We start from the raw sequence: 20,266 nt of genomic DNA, 5'->3' as shown, positions 1-20,266 counted from the left end.
TTGTTCTAAAAAATTATTGCCAAGCTTTTAAAAACTATTCAAAATATCACACGGTTTCGATAAAACATATGAACAAATTTATTGGACCAAACAATTTTATTTTCATTCATTTTTTTTTCAAACAATTTTCCGCACGTCAAAAATGACCTTTAACATGCGTTAGCGTTATTCGCCTTGTGTCAAACAACAACTGTTGAAATGTCAAAATAAGAAACAAGTGAAACTAACCCATCCAACCAGAAATCATGTTGAAAACAATATTTTGCCGGGCAAATTCGTTGCGATCAGGAAATTTGATTGGTGTGACTAGAAATTGTAGTGCATTACAACATCAAATTAACAAAGAACACCATCGAACCAACGATAAATCAAAGCATTACCCGTATTTGTTGACTTACGCAAGTTTGCCCACATTTCTCGCATTCTTTCAAAAGAAAGAAGACGAGGAAACATCCAAAGAAACCTTTTTGGACAAAGTTCTACCCGAAGAGATTGCCTTGCTACTGAAAAAGAAACCAGTTGAAGATGAAACCACACCGGAAGGGAAGCTAAAAACCACATTGAAGCGAACTATACTGTGTATTCGACGCGGTGAATTCGATAAGGCCGAACAAATGGCGCATTTAGCATTGCGAATGGCACAAGATATTCAAAGCTACGATGGAATCACTCTGTGCTTCGATGTGATGGCTAATCTGGCATTCGAACGTGAACTGTACCAAAAGGCAGAGAAACTCTTTGAAAATGTACTACAACGACTTCTACAGAAGGGCGTTCCACAGGATGATATACAGGTAAAGAAGAATACATTGTGTTTGCTAACATTCATTTTCACCATTTTCACCATTTATATTTTTTGTTCCTATTCTGGAATACTATCTTGTCTTATCGCAGATCCTCCACTTGAGCTTGAAAGTAGCTCAACTCGATGAGTTACAAAATAAGAAAGATGACGCAAAAACCAACTATGTGTGGACACTATCAAAACTGGATGAAAAACGAAAGAAGGAGCCAGGAGACCTTGATCTCAAGGAATTATGGGGATTGACAAACAATTTGTAGGTTTATTCTACATCAAATCGTTTTTTTTTCCAGCAACAAATTTTAATGACACTTCATCCGCATGTTTTGTAGCTACGGAAAGTATCTCCTGAAAAATGGTAAATTCAAAGAAGCCGTTGAACGGCTAAAGAATTCCCGTGATGTTTTCATTGATGTACGTGGACGATATGAAGCCGATTATGTAAACATAATAAATGATCTGGCGGTGGCTTATCTACATGTAAGTCTAAGATTGAATAGCGCAATAGATGCATTGCAATTTTCAACATTATTATGCAATTCCCCTGATATGCCATCGTTTTTTTTTGACACAGGTCAACGACTTCGACTCAGCCGAACAGCACATAGACGAAGCGTTAGTTTTGGCCAGTGCATATCCGGAGTTGATGGAAACGGGCATTTATCATGCAAACAAAGCGTTAATTTGCTTGAAAAAAGGCCTGCTGAATGACGCACAAAAATTATGCAATCATGCTATTAAAGCCTCACAGCGAAGCAATGACCCTGATGGCAAAGAACAAGCTAAATATTGCCAAGAGGAAGTTGAGAAAGCTTTTAAAAAACGAAAATAATACCAAGATGATTAGATGTGAATTTAGTCATTACAGCTCACGATAATGTTTGGCAATACTTTCATATAATTAAAGTCAATGTTATTAATACTAAAATGTTTCAAGAATCTAAAAGAAAAACACTTGGTTTGTTATTTTTATTTGATTTTCATTATTTCTAGATTTTTTGTAGTAGCGATCACCCAATGACACCATTATTCAATTTTTCCTTTTAAGTGAACGCCGAAGAAATAACAAATATGGGAATTTGCATCTGGAATCGTTTTTAAAACTTCAAACAAAATTCTGGGCACAAGCACCAATTGGATGTTTGCAATATTAAATTCTTGGTACGGATAATTATTGATTTTTTCTCTTACAGCTTTGGGAGTGTTAACATTGTGTAAGAAGTGAATCGCTCTCGTACAACCTTACGCGAGTCTATTTATATTCAATGCTGAATATTTTTTCATGATGAAGAAATAAATTTGAATTGTTGCCGGATCGAATCAAAGCGTTTATACCGCTATCCCAGAATAAATAAACGCATACAAACGCATGTCACCCGATTTGACATCTCGTCATTCCTGTGGTCTTTCGCGAAACACACACGGAACAACCGATTGATTTGTGTTATTGTTTTTACATTAAAAAAAATTTGAGAAAAAATCGCGTGGCCATGGCGACTTTGAAGCGAGCTCAGGTAAATTTTGAATTTCTTTTCGCAATTTAATTATTTGTACCGAATGTCAATTCGAATAAATTATTTCGTTGGTTTTTTTTTGTGAGTGATGATTTTTGAGGTTATACTTCATTCATACAGAAAAAAAAATAGAAAAAGAGAATAAACATTTAATTCGAACATTTTTTCCTTTTCTTTCAGCAATGGGCTACATTCGGCAGAACCTGGCATTTGTACGATTGCTTGTGGCAGAATCCATTTCAATCGGGTAAAATAATTTCGACACATTTGAAAGGATTACACAAACCCATCTATCATCCGCTTGGTATGTAATACATTGCTTTTCCTACCAAAGCAATTTTATTTTGTCTTTGTTTGTCTTTAGACTGCATAGAGTTTTATTTTGCTAATAATTCTATTCTATTCCATTGTAGCTGACTGTGGAGACCACGTCGTTGTTATAAACACAAGTAAAATCGCGTTGCCGGGTGACGAGTGGACTAAGCGTGTATACTTCCATCACACAGGCTATGCCGGAGGCGCCACATGGACATTAGCACACGAATTGCACGAGAAAGATAAAACGAAGGTACAACAGTGTCACGATTAGAACGTAAAGAGTTGAGAATTCACATTAATATTGTCATGTTTCCAATAGATTATGTGGTACGCGGTGTATACTTCAATGAAAGGCAATTTGCAGCGACGACATGCAATGACACGTCTCCATTTGTTCCCGGACGCAATAATTCCACCCGAAATACAAGCAAATATCAGCAATCAATTGAAACAAGGTCGTCCCGTTCCAACGCGAATCGATGAATATGACGTGGAAACCATTAAGAATTTCCCCAAAATCATGGACTATCCAAAGGATTATGTTGTCAAATAAAATGCCTTTATATGCTACTGTTTTAAGTAATTTGTAGAAATGCGATGTTCCCCAGTAAGAAAAAAAAAAAACTATAAAATCAAATAAAACGAAAATGCTTTGTGATTTTAGGCTATGTAATTATTCACGGAATAAAATGTCGCCCAAATTGATCACTCCAGCTTTGTTAGCCAGATTCATATCACAAGACCATTTTCCGACGATTCAGCTCAAGGCCATGACATGAAGCTACTTTCAACTGAATGATCCTCGCAACATGTAAGATTACTCTTATGAGAGCAAGGCCAACCCATACCAGACTGAATGAATGCTTTGCACCATTGAACTAATTTCTTCATTGCAAGACTAATCTGGAATGTTATAAGATTTAACTTGAGGTTTGGTCTATATCACTTCCATGGTCCTTTTTCCTTGCTGGTACCTTAAATTCCAGGCTTATGCTTACTTGAAATGAAAATAAAAGCAAACATTGCGCCAGTTTTGAGCAGGATATCGTCCGAAAAAATCACATCTCCACAAATGAAATAATCAGAGAATCACAGTTGGTTTGATTTAGTTAAGTGTGTTTATTTGTATCTATATAGAGTTTCAACAGACATCGTAGAAATATAATGTTTTTTTTTTGGTTAGATTGATCAATGTGAACTCATTTCGAACGAAAGAAAAACCATTCGTTAGAAATGTCAATGTTTGTTCTAACTAAAATTGGGTACAACGTTAGCCTAACAATTTCATACTTAATGTGATCACATTGTTTCTTTTTTTTTCATTAAACGAGTTAGTGGATTTAAATTGGCTTCTAACAAAAGAAAAACTCACTGAAATCGAATAGTAGTCTCTGGAGAGAATTTGATTTGTTTAGCCTAGAACAGAATCATGTATGTAAAATCTTAAATAAAGTCTACTCTGGTAGACTGGATTTATTCAAGTCCTGCGATGATAATCATCAAACCGACGCCGGCAAGTAATGCTGCGATTTCTTTTAGTGATTGACCTAATTTGGTTGATTCTTCAAGCAATTCCGGCAACACGCTAACGGTGGCGATGTAAATGAATCCACCGGCGGTGAATGGCAGAACCCATGGTGCAGCCTCTCCATTTGTACCTAACAAGGCGATTATTGTACCCGAAAGTGCGCCGACAGCGGTCAGCAATTGCAAAGCCATTGCCTTACGTTTTGAACATCCAGACTTGATTAAAATCGCGAAGTCGCCAATTTCATGTGGAACTTCGTGCAGTAGAATTGTGATTGTTGTGATTACACCGATGCTATTGCCCGCTAAATACGATGCACCAATTGCCAAACCGTCAGTGAAATTGTGTGTGAAATCAGCGGCCAAATTCAAATATCCAGACACCGAAATCGGTTGTTCCTCCGCTTCTGATTCGTCACATTTTGTCTTGGGTGATTTCTTCTCTTTTTCGTCATCTTTCTTTTTCGGTGATGATTTCTTGCCTTTTGTTTCTTCTTGTGGCTTTTTGGATTCTTCTGGCTCCTTAGCAGTGGATGGTGGTGGCGGTCCGTGGCTGTGACCATGTCCACCTTTGATGAGTCGAACGCTCTTTTCAACGGCTAAAAATGTAATGATACCACCCAAAACCCATAAACCGATGCTCATGTCGTGTGTGTGACCGTGACCGTGACCGTCTTCTTCGTGATCATGGTGGTCATGTAAGTGTGAGTGTGAATGTTTTTCGTCGCCATGATGACTGTGTGGGTGAATGGCATGTGGAATTAAGTGCAGGAATGCATCTCCTGTATACGTGGAAACGAGAAAAAAAGTTAAAAACGCATATTTTTCGTACTCAATTTGTTCTTTGTTTTGTGTCAACAAATCAATTATTTTGAACGGATTGAGATACTTACCTAAGAGTCCACCCGAAGCGAATGCAAGCAAAACTTTTAGTCTAGGCTTCATGGCGTCTGTGTTGTCCAAATTGATGAAATATAGGAGAAAGAATGGCGCTGCGCTAATTAGCAGCGTCGATCCTAATGCGTGCGTCCACAAGCTCACCCAATCGCCTGTGAAACAAAGTCAGAAAACACAATGGATTATATAATTCAACTTGAACTTGCAGTCGATTTATTTTTTTCAACTTACTTTGTGTAGTTTTCGGTGCTTTTTCCGCATGTGTACCATGGCTGTGCGAATGTTCTTCGTGATGGTGTTGATGATGCGAGTGATCTTCGTAGGCTTCGTTTGCTTGTTGGGACCATTTAAAACTGGCTGGTTCCTCGTGATGATGGTGGTCATGATGGTCATGTGAATGGCCATGATGTGAGTGGCCACAATCAGCCGAGACCAAATGTGGTAAACTTAAAAATACAATCACTACACAAGCACCAATAGCAATCGTACGCCAAAACTGATTCGACTCATGATCCGAAACATTTATTTTATTTTTCCCACTCATTTTAATCGGTGGTTTTGATACAAGTTTTGACTGAAAATGCCACGAAAAACCAAAACGTATTCGGTAAATATGTTGCGAAAAACTCGATCAGTGCAACACACACACGTCACAACTCAAATATTGACAAGATGAAATCTTGATAACCAGTCTCGGTGGCCGACAAGTCAAATCATTTGTATGGAAGCAAAGCAACTGTGAACATACAGATTAATACATAGCTATTTATTTGGTTAAGATCTCCGAAAATGCAGGTCTGACGAACTGTCATATCGTTGATTTGTCAACGCAAACACGTCAACCGTTCAAAACATTTGGAATATTCGGTATTTTACTATTTTGTTCGAGATGAAAAGAAAACGAAAGCATTTGCGGCCACGAGGAACATTTGAATTTTAATTGATAATTTAAAAAAAAAGATAATTTATTCATAAATTTCAAATGGAACACGCAGTTCGAAATGATTGGTCGATTCATATACCAGACGATGGCGTCATTGAACGCACTCGATTGGAGAGTATACACATACAAACAATGCGTATTGTTTAGATGTCAAATTCAATCGAAAACAAACTATTGAAGTTTATTAACGGTTTTTATTGTGGTTTTTAGTCATCAAAATACTCAGAATTTCTAGTTTTTCATCGATTGCACCCAAGAATATTGAACACAAACATTTGTATGTTCATTAAAGATTAAGTGAAAATGGCATCGAGATACACGCCGACGGTTAAAAGTGCAAAGGTTACTACGGCAAAATCTTCAACACCATCATCATCATCAACAACAACAGGCACACCGATTAAACCAGCGCGCGCTACATTGTCCACAACGAAAAAATTGTCGGCAGTGGCACGGCCCACATTGGTCAAACAAACATCGGCATGTGATTTGCGTGAACGGCTTCGTTTGAACCAGAATGATGATATCTTGAACACTGGATTCACAGCATCGTCACCATTTACCAGCAAATTCTCAGCAAAAGGGAATTCGTTCACTCCGAGTGCTATGACTGCTTCGTCGAGCAGTTTAAGTGGAACAGTGAGCGCCTCAAAAAGTACAAAAAATCTTTTTGGTACATTTTCATCGACAAATCTGGCAGCGAAACGATTGTTTGGAAATTCCACACCAACCGTCGATCGTACGCCAGCCGCTCAAGTGGTTTCAACACCAGACTGTTTTAGCAAAGTTTTGTTAGACATACAAACACCTCAAAATGCAAAGAGAAGCTGTGAAACATCACAAAGTTTTCGGAAAAGCACCGATTTTGGCGATGACAGCAAATCGAAAGAGAACAGTGAAGTCAGCAATTTGACGGTAGCTGTGCGTGTGCGACCAATAAATGCCAAGGAATGTACAACGCCACTCGTAACAAGAGTGGTTACAATTCACAATTCCAACGAAATCATAGTTAAATCCGGGATAAATGTTGAATCTTACGCTTATGATAACGTATTTTGTTCATACGATTCCGAAGATACGGTGAATTATGCCAATCAAGAGACAGTTTTCAATGGCACGGCGTTGCCATTGATCGATAAAGCATTCGAAGGTTACAATGCATGTTTATTCGCCTATGGACAGACGGGTAGTGGGAAGAGTTACAGTATGATGGGCATTGACACGGGTATGTAAACGCTAGAACAATTAACATAATATACTCTGTTATCAATTTATTTTTTAATCTGCTTGTTTTCGACTGCGAATTTCATTCTAGATGACGATCACTCAAAACCAAACCGTGAGGCTGGAATTATACCTCGATTCTGTTATGAACTTTTCCGTCGAATCGACGCATTGAAGGGACAATTTTCGGCCGAAGTGGAAGTCAGCTATTTTGAAATCTACAACGAAAAGATACATGACTTGTTGGCCGTGACGCCGACCCATTTGCCCAATACAACGCCCGGCAGTCAAGTAAAGCGACAGGCACTTCAAATCAGAGAACATCCACAATGGGGACCTTACATTGAAAATTTAAACATTCATCCAGTCGATTCGAATATTGCGCTGAAGAATTGGTTGGCCGTTGGTAATAGCCAACGAGCTACAGCAGCCACTGGGATGAATGATAAGAGTTCGAGGTCACATTCGATTTTCAGTATTATTTTGACTCTATCGGAAATCGATAGCGAATCATCAAAAGTAACCACAAAACGAAGTCGAATCAATTTAGTGGATTTGGCCGGCAGTGAACGAGTCAGTCAAACTTGCGCCAGTGGAGAGAGGCTCAAAGAAGGAGTCAGCATCAATCGGAGTCTACTTACCTTAGGCAGAGTGATAAATGCATTGGCCGATCCGAAAAAGAACACATTCGCACCGTATCGTGAATCAGTTTTGACATGGTTATTGAAAGTAAGTGTATTTCTTGAAATTATTCTTTTTTATTTAAACAAAAAATAGATAGGAATCAATACAAAATATCAGAAACAAAGGCACCGGGTGACATCTTGACGATGGTTTTGTGATGATGTTTGCACTTGCACACCTTAGTACATTTGCAGCACTTCTTTTTCACGTCTCCGGCTGCATTTTTGGAAAACAAGTTCAATATCAATTGATAATATTCGAGCTCATTAGTATTTTTGTCCAGACGGAAGTTGTTATTTAACTTGTTTGTAACAAAAAAAAAGCGACTTACTCGAAATGGCCGATGACTTTTTGGAACTGGATGTAAAAATACGCTTCAAAACTTTGGACTTCATTTTGTTATTTAAGACTCTCTGGATAAAAGAATTTTATTTCTTCCCTTGAAACAGATTGTTCCTCAATTTCACACAATGTGATCGTAGCTATTTATTTGTTTAAAATCCGTCCGCTTCGTTGAATGACTTGGCCTCAATAAAGTGTGCTCAATTCGACTGTTTGATTTAAAATGCAGTAAAATCCACATAATATCCAAGTATAAACGCATTACCACGCTCATTTCAGGCCATAAACAAAGCGACAAAAATTGGTTATTGCGGTAAATACTGTCGTATTTCAACGATAATCTTTCACGCAAAATCGCTGAACCGGAAGCCATATTCAATGTGTGATATTATCACAACGCTGTGCACATGTGTGTCTTTTTAAATTGTTTTTTATCACTTCATGCTCACTTTTCATCTATATTTCGTACTGAATCAAGTTTCGTCTTTGACAATAAAAACAAACAGACACAAATTAAGTTACAGTTCTCGCAATGATAACGTCGACGAATGCTGTATTATATGAATTTACGATTAAAAAAGGTCAAAACGTGGAACAGCTCCTTATACATTTTTAAATACGTAATGACGGCTTCAATCTCGAAATGGCTCTAAAATACTATTCAACCATTTGAATTGATTACAAGGGAAAAAATACCAGCACTCGATTCCGTTATGGATCGCGTAATTACTTTCGAGCAGCGCTAATCGGCATTTTCTTTTGACAGCCAACTAACGTCTTCAAGTGTTTGTTTTCATTTGCTCTTTTTTCCGCGCATACCTTATCGCCTCGTGTGGTATGTAATCTAAAACATTTCGTTCCACGTCATAATTCATCTGAAAATTTGAAGAAAAAAAAAAACTGTCCCGACGTCGTGAACTTTAAAAATTGAAACAAAACAACCCAAATTTCGCTTGAAATACTGATTTCGATCCAATTGTTTCATACACCGTTTATTTTTGTAAAATATTTTCGTACATTTTTCAATAAATTGTGTATATAAGTTGTATATTGTGTTCTCGTATTTAAATATGAAGTATGAGACGAGAGAAAAAAGTGAACTCGGCGTGTGCTACATTTAATAGATTTTGAGCTTGGATTGATAAGAACCAAATGGTTTTTTTTCTCGCAATGGCAAATTTAATGCTTAAGGATGATCGACATCATCGATTAAATCATTTTTTTGCAAAAAAAAAAACATCATGTGATTACAGAAAAAAACTGTGAACGTCTGGCTAGTTTGACGCAATGCTACACACCCACTTGGATGACAGAAGAAAAGGTGGTTGGCATAAATTCGTTGCAATCACAATTTTGAAGTACAGTACAACCTCGATTATCCGTCAGGCACCGGACCAGCGCATTGACGGATAATCGAAAAAGACGGATAATCGAGACTTTCATATAAATAGAACAAAATAATCCAAATTTCCATACTCTCTAATTAGTTTATAATGAAAAACAAGGTGATGTAAAAAATATACAACAGATATGAGAACAGATTTGGTGCATTGTCCAAAATATTGGACAATCTTGTATATACGAGAAGTGTACCGAAAACGCAAAGCCTCTGATTTCAAATCTTATTGTGCAAATGTACAAGGGGCACACAATTGATTTTGATTATGAAAGTTAGTTGGCAACTTTATTCGTATGTTCAAGTGAAATAAACTGAAAAATGAACTGAAAAAAAACTTTTCCACCTTGAAAAGGTGTGACGGTTAACGGAGGTGACGGATAATGGGAGGACGGATAATCGAGGTTCTACTGTATATGATTCTATCAAAGCATGCCGAGTGGGAAAAAAACTTATAGATTATCAACAAAAAAAACAGTATAAATGTTATTATTTAGTCTAATGTAGACGAAGCAACTTATCAATAATTATTTCTGCAAATACACAAATAATATATATATATATACTTTCTAACAGTAACATGGAGATTTAGAACAAACAAATAGAAAAAATCGCATTTTCCATTTGCCGGCAAGCGGCTAAGTGTGTGACATTTGTTCGATGATTTACATGACCGATCAGTCTTTTTGTTGTTGTTGTTGTTGTGTTTTGGGAGATTTGCTCTTCATTCATTCACCATTATCAGTGTTCGATAAGAAGAAGGTTTGGTGTTTATTTATTTTTCTTTTTATGATTTCTGGCTGAATGAAATTTTTTTTTTTGACTGATATCCGTCCCTTTAAATGTTTTGCACAGGGCACGAATGTTTGTATAACGATTTGAGTTTTTTTCGATTGTTAGCTACCGCTGTTTCGGTTTTCTCGGATGAAGATGGAAAATTCGATTTACTTTCACTTAGAATCTAACTAATCGATATAGGACAATTTATGATAAAAGGATTCTTCAAGTGTGGTGTTTGTGTTGCGATCGATCTTATTTGTTGTTGGAAGCATGCTCTTGATGGGAGCTCGAGCAGCACTTTGATTGATCCTCTTCATCGTCTTCTTCGCAGATTTTTCCTGTGTTTTTCTCCAGAGATCGCTTGCGCAAGTAAGCATTGAGCGGACGCTTTTTCTCCTCCTTGCAAAATGGGCACGAGCCCTTTTTCGGTTTTGCCATCTCACGTGCACGTTGCAATTTTTCTGGAATTGAATGAGTAAACTTCAATTAATACGATGATTCAGATTCATATGATTTAAGGTTTTATATTTAGAATGATGAGCCATACTAGAGTGACTTCAATCAGATGATCAGCTTAGTTTCATAAGATGTTTCGAAATAGAATTAAAGCTGATTAAATTGACATTTCACGTTTATGTAAAGTCGATAGCTGAGCTGATGGCAGAAAAAACTCATGAAACGGTTAAATGATGAAACAGACTAAACATATCGAATTGCTCAAACACAGCCGCTATTCACTGCATTTTATTGCACCGGCGGCCTTTTCATGCACATCGCTTGTCTACATAACACCATATCGACACAATTATATACAATGCGAACATTTATAGAGGTCATCGAATAGTATTCGACGAATACGTTACTTTTTCACAATTATCATCAGAGATAGCTGAGTCAGTAATAATTGCATTACGAAGTGGATTTCATGATTTCATTGGAATGGTTCATTTTAATGTTATTTTTAGATGAAATCCGAAACTGAACAAAAAATCCCGATGAGCCATATCATTTCCAGCGTTCGATTTAATCCCCGTCCGTTATCAGCTTATTAGAAACATTTAATAATTGATAACGAGTCACCTTCAGTTGAACAAGCTAATATTTGCGCTATTTGTGCGAAAAAAATATCACAAGATTGTAATGTTTATTTTTTATTCGCACTTATCACATGATGATTTTTTTTGTTCTTATTTGTTAGTAGTTTGAAAATTGCAAAACGTTTCGTCTTTCCCAAATAGAGTCATAGCTAGTTCATTCTCACTTCGGGTTCATATCATAAAGATTTATGACCTATGGCAATAAAATTGATTTTTTTTTCTCCACAAAGCTGTGGCATGTAAACATGCGGCGTAACGTGTGTATGTGTGGAGGTCGAATAGAATTTATCATAGTATCAACTCGAAATGAGAGCACGTGACGTATATATACGTATTTGTTTACTGTTTTATTCGCTATTTTGCACATGCTCAGTATTGGTGTGGCCACATTTTTTTCGTTCGGATATTTTCGAACGTATTGAAAGAAACAGACAAAAAAGAACTGTTTGAAATTGTATCTCGTTCTGTATGTCCCTCGATAATTAATTTGATTAGTCACATTGCAGTGTAGATATAGAAACGATGAACCGAAAAAAATTGGCCTCGCAAAAAGTTCCTCAATCGAATTACAGACAATTCAATTGTTGTGTGTACTGGCTTATAGCCAATGACCGCCAATTCCTCCAATTTATTCATTTGTCATGGTTCCGGCAAGTGCTTCTTTAAATTGGATCAAGTCAATTTGTCTTGATAGGGAACTAGGTTCTTTTCTGAATGAACATGCGAATAATGCACAATCTTCAAATGTATCGAATCGCAAAAAAAAAACTCGATCGACTCTATAAAGACCTGGCTCCAACGAAAAAACTAAAATAAAAAAAATTATGTCAGTCGATCAAATAAAACGATAAAAGTCGTTCTAAACAGTCGTGCATCGTCAATGACGATTTGTCATTAAAAATTGACCGATTAAATTGTGCAAAAACAAAAATAATTTTATTTTTGCAAAAAACTACGCATTGAAAATCATCGTGGCAAACAAGCACTTGATGCATCAATAATTTTGAAAAGAAGAAGAAGAAGAGCTAATCAAATAAAATGACATAGATGTAACTAATTGATATCGAATCAAGATTTACGTTGCAACGCTTTCGTTAGTCACATATCAAGATGACATCATTAATCAAGCGAACTCATGTTGTTTTCAGCTCGAAATGCGTTCATTTATTTTTAGCTTCGCTGTATTTCTATTTTCATGTTGCCAACTTTCGCTTTTTCTTATAAAAGCCAATATATAAATTCGTTGAATGAATGAGGTGAAATGTTCCTTTGAAATGCACCAAATTAATGATAGGCTATGTTTTCGTACAATTGAGCACTTGCAAATGATGTATGTAACGTTGAGTCGTGAGTAAAAACTCATGTCTCAGTTGTGTGAATAAAAATAGCCTGCTCGCCCGCCCGCCTCACCTACTGGGTGCACACGCACTCAACTCAACACATGAAAGAACCGTCGTGCGATTCATCACGTACACACACTTCGATATACACAACAAGAGTAGCTACAACTCCCGAAACCACCGATTCTATTGGCACTTCTTTTTATTCTCCCATTTTTTTTATTTATTTGTATTTTTTTCGAATCATTTTTGGCGCATTAAATTCCATCAATTAAATTCAATACGAAATTCCATGTTAAAATTGGCGATATTTTTTGATGCGCAATTTTGTTTTCGTTCTTGCGAACAAATGCGTTTGTATGAATTTGTTTAATTGCGTATATGCTTGAATGTGTCCGCTCAACAATGTTTTTGTTTCACAAACTGAGTATACAGTGCTATATTCATAGTTATAGTATGGCTTTCATAGACGATATATATCCATTTCAAATTACCTTGGACCATGGTATAATAGCTCTTTCGTTGTTGCTGAGGTTGTTGGCCATTCCCCTCGAAAGTGCCATATGGATGTTTCTCATAGTCTCGAAACATATTATTTCGATAGGTTGATACACAATCACCGACATACATATTATACACATCCATATTTATATCGCTGTCTGATATCGGACTCCTTGTGAACTCCGTACAAATTTGCTTGAATCAAACTTTCACGTTCAATGGAAACTGAAGAAGCAATCGTACGATTAACACGAATGCAAAATGTTTGTAGCCGTTCTTTTTTTTCGTGAGATCACAATGCAATACACTCGCAATTCCACCAATACATTTAGTTTGTTTTAATAAATGCAGCTAAAAGTGACTGAAAAAAAAAATCGTTCGTTCATTGACACCTCTCTGAAGACAGCCAACTCAGATTCCACTTGAAACAATTTCAAATTGTTATGTCTTTGCACACAGTATTTATGTATTTAAAAAATGTCTGCTTGCTGTTTTTATAAAATTTAGATTTGGTGGGGCAGTTTATTTTCTTTTGTTACATCCAAGACATGTTACTTCACTTATTTTGATTTTATGGCTTTAGGAAATAAATGTCAGACTAAGTTTTCGACTGTTTAGTGTATAGTTATACGCAAATCAACTGTACGTACCAACGGAAAGTGTAAAACTGAAAACATCACAGTCGACTAACGAACGAAGTAACCTCGTGTATATAGCTTGCTCTGAGTTGTGAATGTTTCTTTGCGTATACAACGTAAACAGCCACCTCTCCGTCGCATGGATGTGTTTGTGTGGCGAAGAGCGTATATATGAGCATGACGAACCGAACGGAATGGAGAATAAACAAACAGAAATACCGCGATGTCGGTGTCTCGCGCCGTGCTTTGGCATTTTATGTTCAGAACCGAGAGAGAGATATTTTTTGCATGTGTTGATTAACTGCATGCCGTTTTGCACATAGCCACACAATCGAACGTTGTTTTAATGTGCAGCAGCAGCAGCGAAAAAACAATGTAAAGATAAAAGAAGTCAACAACAAAAGCAACAGCAAAATTGAACAACAAAAAAACGAACATCTCGCAAACGCTTTTATATACCGACGCTATTTGATGCGTCAATATGCGTAGTTCTTTGTGTTTCGACTCATCGCTTGTTGTTGTTGTGTTGCTGTTGTCTCTTTTCAAAATCACTGCTAACATTTTTTTTTAATATTCGTTGACGCTGTTTCTATTTGCCAATTTACTTTTTGATAAAAATGTAATATCGCGCAGTTTCATTTGTTTTTTTAAGCCACGATAATCAAGGGTATCAACAATCAAAATCAACATTATTTTATTGCGACATTTCATTTTTGAACACTATTTTTTGGTGCGTTCTACTTTGACGTGATTTTTTTTTCGACGTATGCGTCAAAAGCACTGAACTGAACTACTTGAGTGAGTGTTAATCTCCATTTGCCATATTTAAATGGCAGCTACATTACACAAATCACGTGCACCAGAAAAAATGATTATCTTTGATATGACTCGGCCGAGCTGAACGTTCAACAGATGTTTAGATTATTATGCGACCCATTGTTTACATCGTCTAAGGGCTTTTGCATTAATTTGTTTAGTATCGTTTTTTTTCATGTTGTTTACATGATTTATAGGACTTAATCATACAATTCACACTTTTCGCCCCATTACTATAGCGCATTCGCACTTTGATGCTGTTGTTGCCATGTTTTTATGAATAAACAATAACATTTTTTTACATTCACATAAATATTTCTTTAACGACACGTCAATGAGCTCGGACGGCAACGAGTGATAAGTTGAGCGTGTAAAGTCGTTTGAAATTTTTAATTTCTTATATAAATTGTTCATTGCAATTACGTACGTTTTTTTCGACACACGTTTTGAGACTCGACTTAATAAAACGGCCGAGATAATATGTTCAATATTTTAGCACGAGAACATAAAATTTTACAGGCAATTAACACATCAATGTATTATATCTACGTTCAACTACCACGGTCTGCATTAAATGTGTAAAAATAGAATTCGTGAATTTAATTAGCGTCCCGTTGGAAATCACGTTATCATGAAACGTTAGATGAAAAGTTCCACCGGAAAAGTACCGGAAAAAAAGTTTCGACACAAACTGTTTTGAGTCAGTTGTTGATTATTTCCCTATAGGAAAGTGTATTCCATGTTCAATGTAAATAATTCGAAGAACAAAAAATTCCAGATTGAGGTTTTGTGGCACCTCATGAAGTAATTTGTAAATACGTTTTAATCGCTGGACCGTAGTTTTCGCGGAATATTTCTTAACCGCAAATATTCGCGTTGTACCCAACAACCCGATGATTTACACGCTAGAAATTATTCTATCGCAAAACGGGTCACCTTAAAAGGGTATCTGGCATGTGCTGTGATGCATTATTATAAGCATTCTGATTCAAATTACCAACATGTATAATCGTTATATTCAATTACTTAATGTGTCGTGCAAAATGTATTCATGGGGTGATTGTTTTAATTATAACTCTCTTGAACGACCCATATTGAAATTAGATAGCTTCTGGTTTTTGAAATCTGAATATTTCTGTTTTTAAATACAATCTTTGCTTGAACGTAATCTTAAGGCTAATAAAAAAAAACTCTGGAATTAACATTTCCGCATTATAATTTCTTTGTAGGAGAGTCTAGGCGGTAATTCGAAGACAGCTATGCTAGCCACGATCTCGCCAGCCAGTTTGCATGTTGACGAAACATTGGCCACGTTGCGATATGCATGTCAAGCACGATCGATTGTAAATCGAGTCAAAGTAAACGAAGACTCGAATAATCGTGAAATCCATAAACTTCGAACCGAAGTGGATCGTTTGCGTGCACAAGTTCAGTATTATAAACGACAAGAGATTCAAGCAATCGAAGCACCACCACGAAAGATTATCATTGAAACAATCGAGGCTAATCCTGAAGATGAAGAAGAAAAGCAACGACTACGCGAACAATTGAGAGAAAAGGAACAAGAATTGGCGAATGCTCAGAAATCGTGGCGAGAACGACTCAGGGAAGCGGATAATAAGTGCAAAAATGAAATGAAACTACTCCAACAGAATGGGTTGGCGTTGCAGTTATCGGTTGCTCAGAAGCAACCGTGTTTGATCAACTTGGCTACCGATCCAATGCTGTCGGGCACGTTGCTGTATATTCTACCACCGGGAGTTGTTAGGATTGGGAAACCGAAGCCATCCACACATGCTCAGTCAGATATTGTTCTTGATGGACCCCTGGTTGGAGTGAATCATTGGTATGTTTGAGAAGTGAAGTTTTTATTAAACTTTTTTCCAATTGATACCGAAATTTCCAATTGTCTCAATTTGGAAAAAAATGCACACATTTTTAAGTACTACATGCAATGTACAGAGACATTGTTTGAATTTATTTCAACATTTATCCATTGTTTCTTCATTTTCAGTCAAATCGACAACAGGCGAGGCAAATTGTTCATTCGACCGGCTGACAACGATGACTGTGAAACATTTGTGAATGGCGAATTGATACACACCGAAAAGCAGATTTACCACGGTGATCGAATTGTCATTGGTGGATCACATTACTTCCGTGTATCGAATCCGGAATGTTCGCGTCGTGCGCAAACCGAAGTGGTTGACTATCATACTGCGCACCAGGAAATTTTGCAAGAGCAAGAAAAACGATTGCGACTGGAATTGATGGCAGAACAACAAGCGGCAATTCGACAAATCGAAGAGGAACGAACTAAGCACGAGCTCAATTACAATGAAAAAGTGGCGCAGCTTGAGTTGGAGCAGTTTCGATATAAGTGTTCGAAAGAATTGATCGATGCTGAGAAGGAAGTGCTGGCGCGCAACCACGAAGAGGAGGCGGAATTCGTGTATCGACCCTTCGAATCGGACTTGTGCGAGAAGATCAAACGCATGATGGAGCGTCCAACGGAAGAAGGAATGCATGAAACTCAGTTGATGGTATGATTTTGGGTTGCTCTGTTCAGTTTCAAAAAGTTCATGTTCATTTTGAGTAGTTTTAGACACATCTCGCAATATAAAACAATTGAAAACAAAATCAAAAACTCATCAACAACAAATTTCCCCTTTTCAGGTAAAAGAAGCCACGCAACGCTGTCGAAATCTTGGCCTAAACTATGAATTCGTTCAAACCCTGGTGGCCGATGAGTCAGACGTGTTCAAAGCAGTAGTGAAAATAATTGATCGACGGAGTAATCGTTTTGCTGAATGGCCAACGGCTCGTCTGTCCGTTTGGTTGGATCTGATGCGTGACAATAGTGATGCAACGGCTGAAAATGCCTTCGAGTCAGTGGATATAAGTTGGTCGGAGAGTACCGAGGAGATTGCAATGAATGAATCGCTGAATTCTAGTCGCATCTCATTGAATTTGAGCGCAATGAAGGAAACGCTATTGGGCAAACCGATGAAGAGTTGCTTTAAAGCCATACAAAATAGGTTGAGCCCATGGTCGTTGAAGGGTCAAAGTAATGCCAATCAACTGCCAAGTGCCACAGTTCCAAATTTCGAGAGAACGGCACCATCAAGTGGTCAATCGTTGTTGAAAACCAAGAAAAAACTGTCTTACGACGACTTTGATGAGATCGATGAAAATCCAGTCGAAAAACCAAAGAAAACCTTTACCAACGTCGAAAGTAGTTTGTCAACCTCAACGCCAGTCGAAGAGAAATTCGACGTGCAGGCACAAAAATACCTGAGTGATTTGCGAAAAACCACAATTCGAATGAAGAAATTGTGCCATAATAAATTCAATGAGAATGTCAAAGATCAAACGGTATCCGGGAAAGTGTTCACTGCACTGGAAGAAATTGAGCATTTAACCAATCAAATTCGGCATTTGATCAAGAATACCGATAGCGAACCATCGCCATGTAAAACACCGAAATCAGTGCGATTTATTTTAGACTGAAAATGAGTGTTCGCATTCAAAACCAATCTGCTTGTCTTGCCAAAAATCACATTCTCAATGAATGTGGGTGATAATTTTATGAACGTTTTGATCTGAACACTTAACTCCCTTTCTTTTCGATATATAGCTTTAGTCGATGTTCATTTTTTTTTTAAATTACCTTTGACACGAAAATCTAGCTTTAGTTCATTTGTGTGACTTACTTTAAATAAAAACGCCCTTTGAATCGAAAAAAATATCACCGTTTTCATCTTGAATTCAAAGCAAATCAACACCTTGACAATAAAATAGGTGCTATATTTTCTGATAACGATTTTATTATCACAACATATTGACTCGACCTTAAATTATTGCTTCTGCTATTCCAAGTGGACTTCATGATTCATGTTACTTTTCCCGTAAATGGATTATTGCACTTGCGTTTTGCAAACGTGGTGAAATTGAGACATTTCCTCGATACAATGTATCGACGCTGCTGATAATGAGAACAGTTCAATTTGAACCAAATTGCAACTATGCAATCACCATTCGAGAGACGATTTATAAATTGGAGTCAAGAGGTTTGCGCGACAAGTCGTTGCCAACAATTTATCAAATTTTATATTTCAGAATTGTTTTTTGAAACAATGATGAGTACAAATCGGTGCGAACAAAACAACCTGACTGGTTTTGCGAGAAAAGAACCATTCCAACTAATGAAAATGAAATTATTTTATCTTGAATTCTTCCAAATCTCATTTTAAACTTTAAAGGTAACCCCGTGTGAGAAAGAAATGACTGACTGACTATAACTTCAGTTGACTTTAGTTGATTGAATTTATATTTTTGTTCTAAGAAAATCACTTGGTCTCAAATGAAGCAACTTAGATTGACTTGTAAGTTCAAATGATTTCAGTTAACTATGATAGACTTACACTACACTTTGTACTGAAATGTCAATCAAAGTAAGTCATTTTTGTCCCAAATTAGTTAACTGACTGGTCAGTTACTATTTTTTCACACGGGACTTGTTATATTCAGAAAACGGTCAAATAATAAGCAAGCGAGCATAGATAAAGAGATTCTTTTTATTGAGGCGAAAAACATTTTTTTTTTGCTTTCTCTTTGTGTTGTTTATGTTAAGAAGCTTAAAACTAACAGCAAATGAAAATGTAATGCGAAACGAGTGTGCGAAAAAATTTATTTGTTTATTTTGAAGAATTTTATTTAAGAAAATGGTTGACTAATCATTAAAATGATTAGAAAAAAAACAATAAAAAGGTGAGAAAAAAAATTGATTTGAAAAAAAAAACCATACGGTTTTTTTCCTCACAAACAACCATTCTCTACGTGCAAAGCCCCCAATGCGTCCGCCTTACATTTGGCGAAGGCAGACTAACACTGAGGGCCACACAATATTTCTGCATCTGAAAGGGAATTTTTATATAACTATATAAACGACTTACTGCGATTCGAACTCGTGACCATGAGATAACTACACCGTGCACTCGATTGTGCATTGACCGCCTCGGCCACCGCTGCTACGAAAATAGTTGGTTTCGGTAGAACATTGAATTAAGAATGAAACGAAAGAGAAAACAGAAGAACAAAGCGTCGCAATGATGCTGTGCAAATCAGCTCGGTTACAATGACAGAATGGTGTGACAAAATGATATGAAATTCACTCTTTGCACCGAAGCATGGAGTGTGATAGTTTTGAATTCGTCGGCGATTTAAGCAAAACCTTTATCTCCTTTTCTGAAAGAAATTGGGCAAATGTTTCGCAGAATTCATATTTTGGACAGAACCGACATTCTTTTTTAAATAAAAATGTACAATTTGTCACATGCGGCTACATGATGCGTAGTACACGAGCAAGTGTCTGCTTTGCATGAATCAATACTTGTTGAAAACAACAGTTTTCACCGAAGCACCAAAAAAATCAAATGGGTTCTTAA

The 20,266-nt window shown here is 36.8% G+C and overlaps 5 protein-coding genes across 5 annotated transcripts; 3 read left to right on the top strand and 2 right to left on the bottom strand.

The window, feature by feature from the left end:
* The first annotated feature begins 241 nt into the window (after positions 1 to 241).
* LOC129565127 (tetratricopeptide repeat protein 19 homolog, mitochondrial) lies at positions 242 to 1,754 on the top strand. The gene is made up of 4 exons (XM_055439622.1): positions 242 to 794; positions 895 to 1,058; positions 1,135 to 1,282; positions 1,377 to 1,754. The coding sequence occupies exons 1-4, from the start codon at positions 246 to 248 to the stop codon at positions 1,632 to 1,634; spliced, it is 1,119 nt and encodes a 372-aa protein (XP_055295597.1). The 5' UTR covers positions 242 to 245; the 3' UTR covers positions 1,635 to 1,754.
* A 101-nt stretch (positions 1,755 to 1,855) lies between these two features.
* On the top strand, positions 1,856 to 3,292 carry LOC129565129 (39S ribosomal protein L13, mitochondrial). The gene is made up of 4 exons (XM_055439624.1): positions 1,856 to 2,316; positions 2,497 to 2,620; positions 2,730 to 2,884; positions 2,954 to 3,292. Exons 1-4 carry the CDS (start codon positions 2,293 to 2,295, stop codon positions 3,185 to 3,187), a joined length of 537 nt encoding a protein of 178 aa, XP_055295599.1. The 5' UTR covers positions 1,856 to 2,292; the 3' UTR covers positions 3,188 to 3,292.
* A 441-nt stretch (positions 3,293 to 3,733) lies between these two features.
* On the bottom strand, positions 3,734 to 5,846 carry LOC129565125 (protein catecholamines up). The gene is made up of 3 exons (XM_055439620.1): positions 5,290 to 5,846; positions 5,055 to 5,210; positions 3,734 to 4,943 (listed from the first exon to the last, which is right to left on the bottom strand). The coding sequence occupies exons 1-3, from the start codon at positions 5,600 to 5,602 to the stop codon at positions 4,108 to 4,110; spliced, it is 1,305 nt and encodes a 434-aa protein (XP_055295595.1). The 5' UTR covers positions 5,603 to 5,846; the 3' UTR covers positions 3,734 to 4,107.
* Positions 5,847 to 5,865: 19 nt separating this feature from the next.
* LOC129565123 (kinesin-like protein KIF14) lies at positions 5,866 to 18,565 on the top strand. Its single transcript, XM_055439617.1, has 5 exons — positions 5,866 to 7,226; positions 7,317 to 7,954; positions 16,049 to 16,665; positions 16,834 to 17,362; positions 17,496 to 18,565. Exons 1-5 carry the CDS (start codon positions 6,305 to 6,307, stop codon positions 18,327 to 18,329), a joined length of 3,540 nt encoding a protein of 1,179 aa, XP_055295592.1. The 5' UTR covers positions 5,866 to 6,304; the 3' UTR covers positions 18,330 to 18,565.
* Positions 9,163 to 15,533, bottom strand: LOC129565131 (uncharacterized). Its single transcript, XM_055439627.1, has 2 exons — positions 13,359 to 15,533; positions 9,163 to 10,888 (listed from the first exon to the last, which is right to left on the bottom strand). The coding sequence occupies exons 1-2, from the start codon at positions 13,507 to 13,509 to the stop codon at positions 10,680 to 10,682; spliced, it is 360 nt and encodes a 119-aa protein (XP_055295602.1). The 5' UTR covers positions 13,510 to 15,533; the 3' UTR covers positions 9,163 to 10,679.
* Positions 18,566 to 20,266: the final 1,701 nt, after the last annotated feature.

This window comes from Sitodiplosis mosellana, unplaced genomic scaffold, assembly GCF_009176505.1.
Source record: "Sitodiplosis mosellana isolate CC-2019 unplaced genomic scaffold, AAFC_SMos_1.0 Smas_scaffold_2, whole genome shotgun sequence".
NCBI lineage: Eukaryota > Metazoa > Arthropoda > Insecta > Diptera > Cecidomyiidae > Sitodiplosis > Sitodiplosis mosellana.
The sequence above is the reverse complement of the archived record's forward strand: the minus strand, read 5'-3'. Positions and strand labels throughout refer to the sequence as shown.

Coding starts and splice junctions, on each gene's coding strand:
- LOC129565127 (XM_055439622.1), top strand. CDS start 246: ATGTTGAAAACAATATTTTGCCGGGCAAATTCGTTGCGATCAGGAAAT. Junction 795..894: donor TTCCACAGGATGATATACAG/GTAAAGAAGAAT, acceptor GTCTTATCGCAG/ATCCTCCACTTGAGCTTGAA. Junction 1,283..1,376: donor TGGCGGTGGCTTATCTACAT/GTAAGTCTAAGA, acceptor TTTTTGACACAG/GTCAACGACTTCGACTCAGC.
- LOC129565129 (XM_055439624.1), top strand. CDS start 2,293: ATGGCGACTTTGAAGCGAGCTCAG. Junction 2,621..2,729: donor ACCCATCTATCATCCGCTTG/GTATGTAATACA, acceptor ATTCCATTGTAG/CTGACTGTGGAGACCACGTC. Junction 2,885..2,953: donor ACGAGAAAGATAAAACGAAG/GTACAACAGTGT, acceptor TGTTTCCAATAG/ATTATGTGGTACGCGGTGTA.
- LOC129565125 (XM_055439620.1), bottom strand. CDS start 5,602: ATGAGTGGGAAAAATAAAATAAATGTTTCGGATCATGAGTCGAATCAG. Junction 5,211..5,289: donor AGCACCGAAAACTACACAAA/GTAAGTTGAAAA, acceptor TTTGTTTCACAG/GCGATTGGGTGAGCTTGTGG. Junction 4,944..5,054: donor CGCTTCGGGTGGACTCTTAG/GTAAGTATCTCA, acceptor CCACGTATACAG/GAGATGCATTCCTGCACTTA.
- LOC129565123 (XM_055439617.1), top strand. CDS start 6,305: ATGGCATCGAGATACACGCCGACGGTTAAAAGTGCAAAGGTTACTACG. Junction 7,955..16,048: donor TTTTGACATGGTTATTGAAA/GTAAGTGTATTT, acceptor ATTTCTTTGTAG/GAGAGTCTAGGCGGTAATTC. Junction 17,363..17,495: donor TGCATGAAACTCAGTTGATG/GTATGATTTTGG, acceptor TCCCCTTTTCAG/GTAAAAGAAGCCACGCAACG.
- LOC129565131 (XM_055439627.1), bottom strand. CDS start 13,509: ATGGATGTGTATAATATGTATGTCGGTGATTGTGTATCAACCTATCGA. Junction 10,889..13,358: donor CTATTATACCATGGTCCAAG/GTAATTTGAAAT, acceptor ATTCAATTCCAG/AAAAATTGCAACGTGCACGT.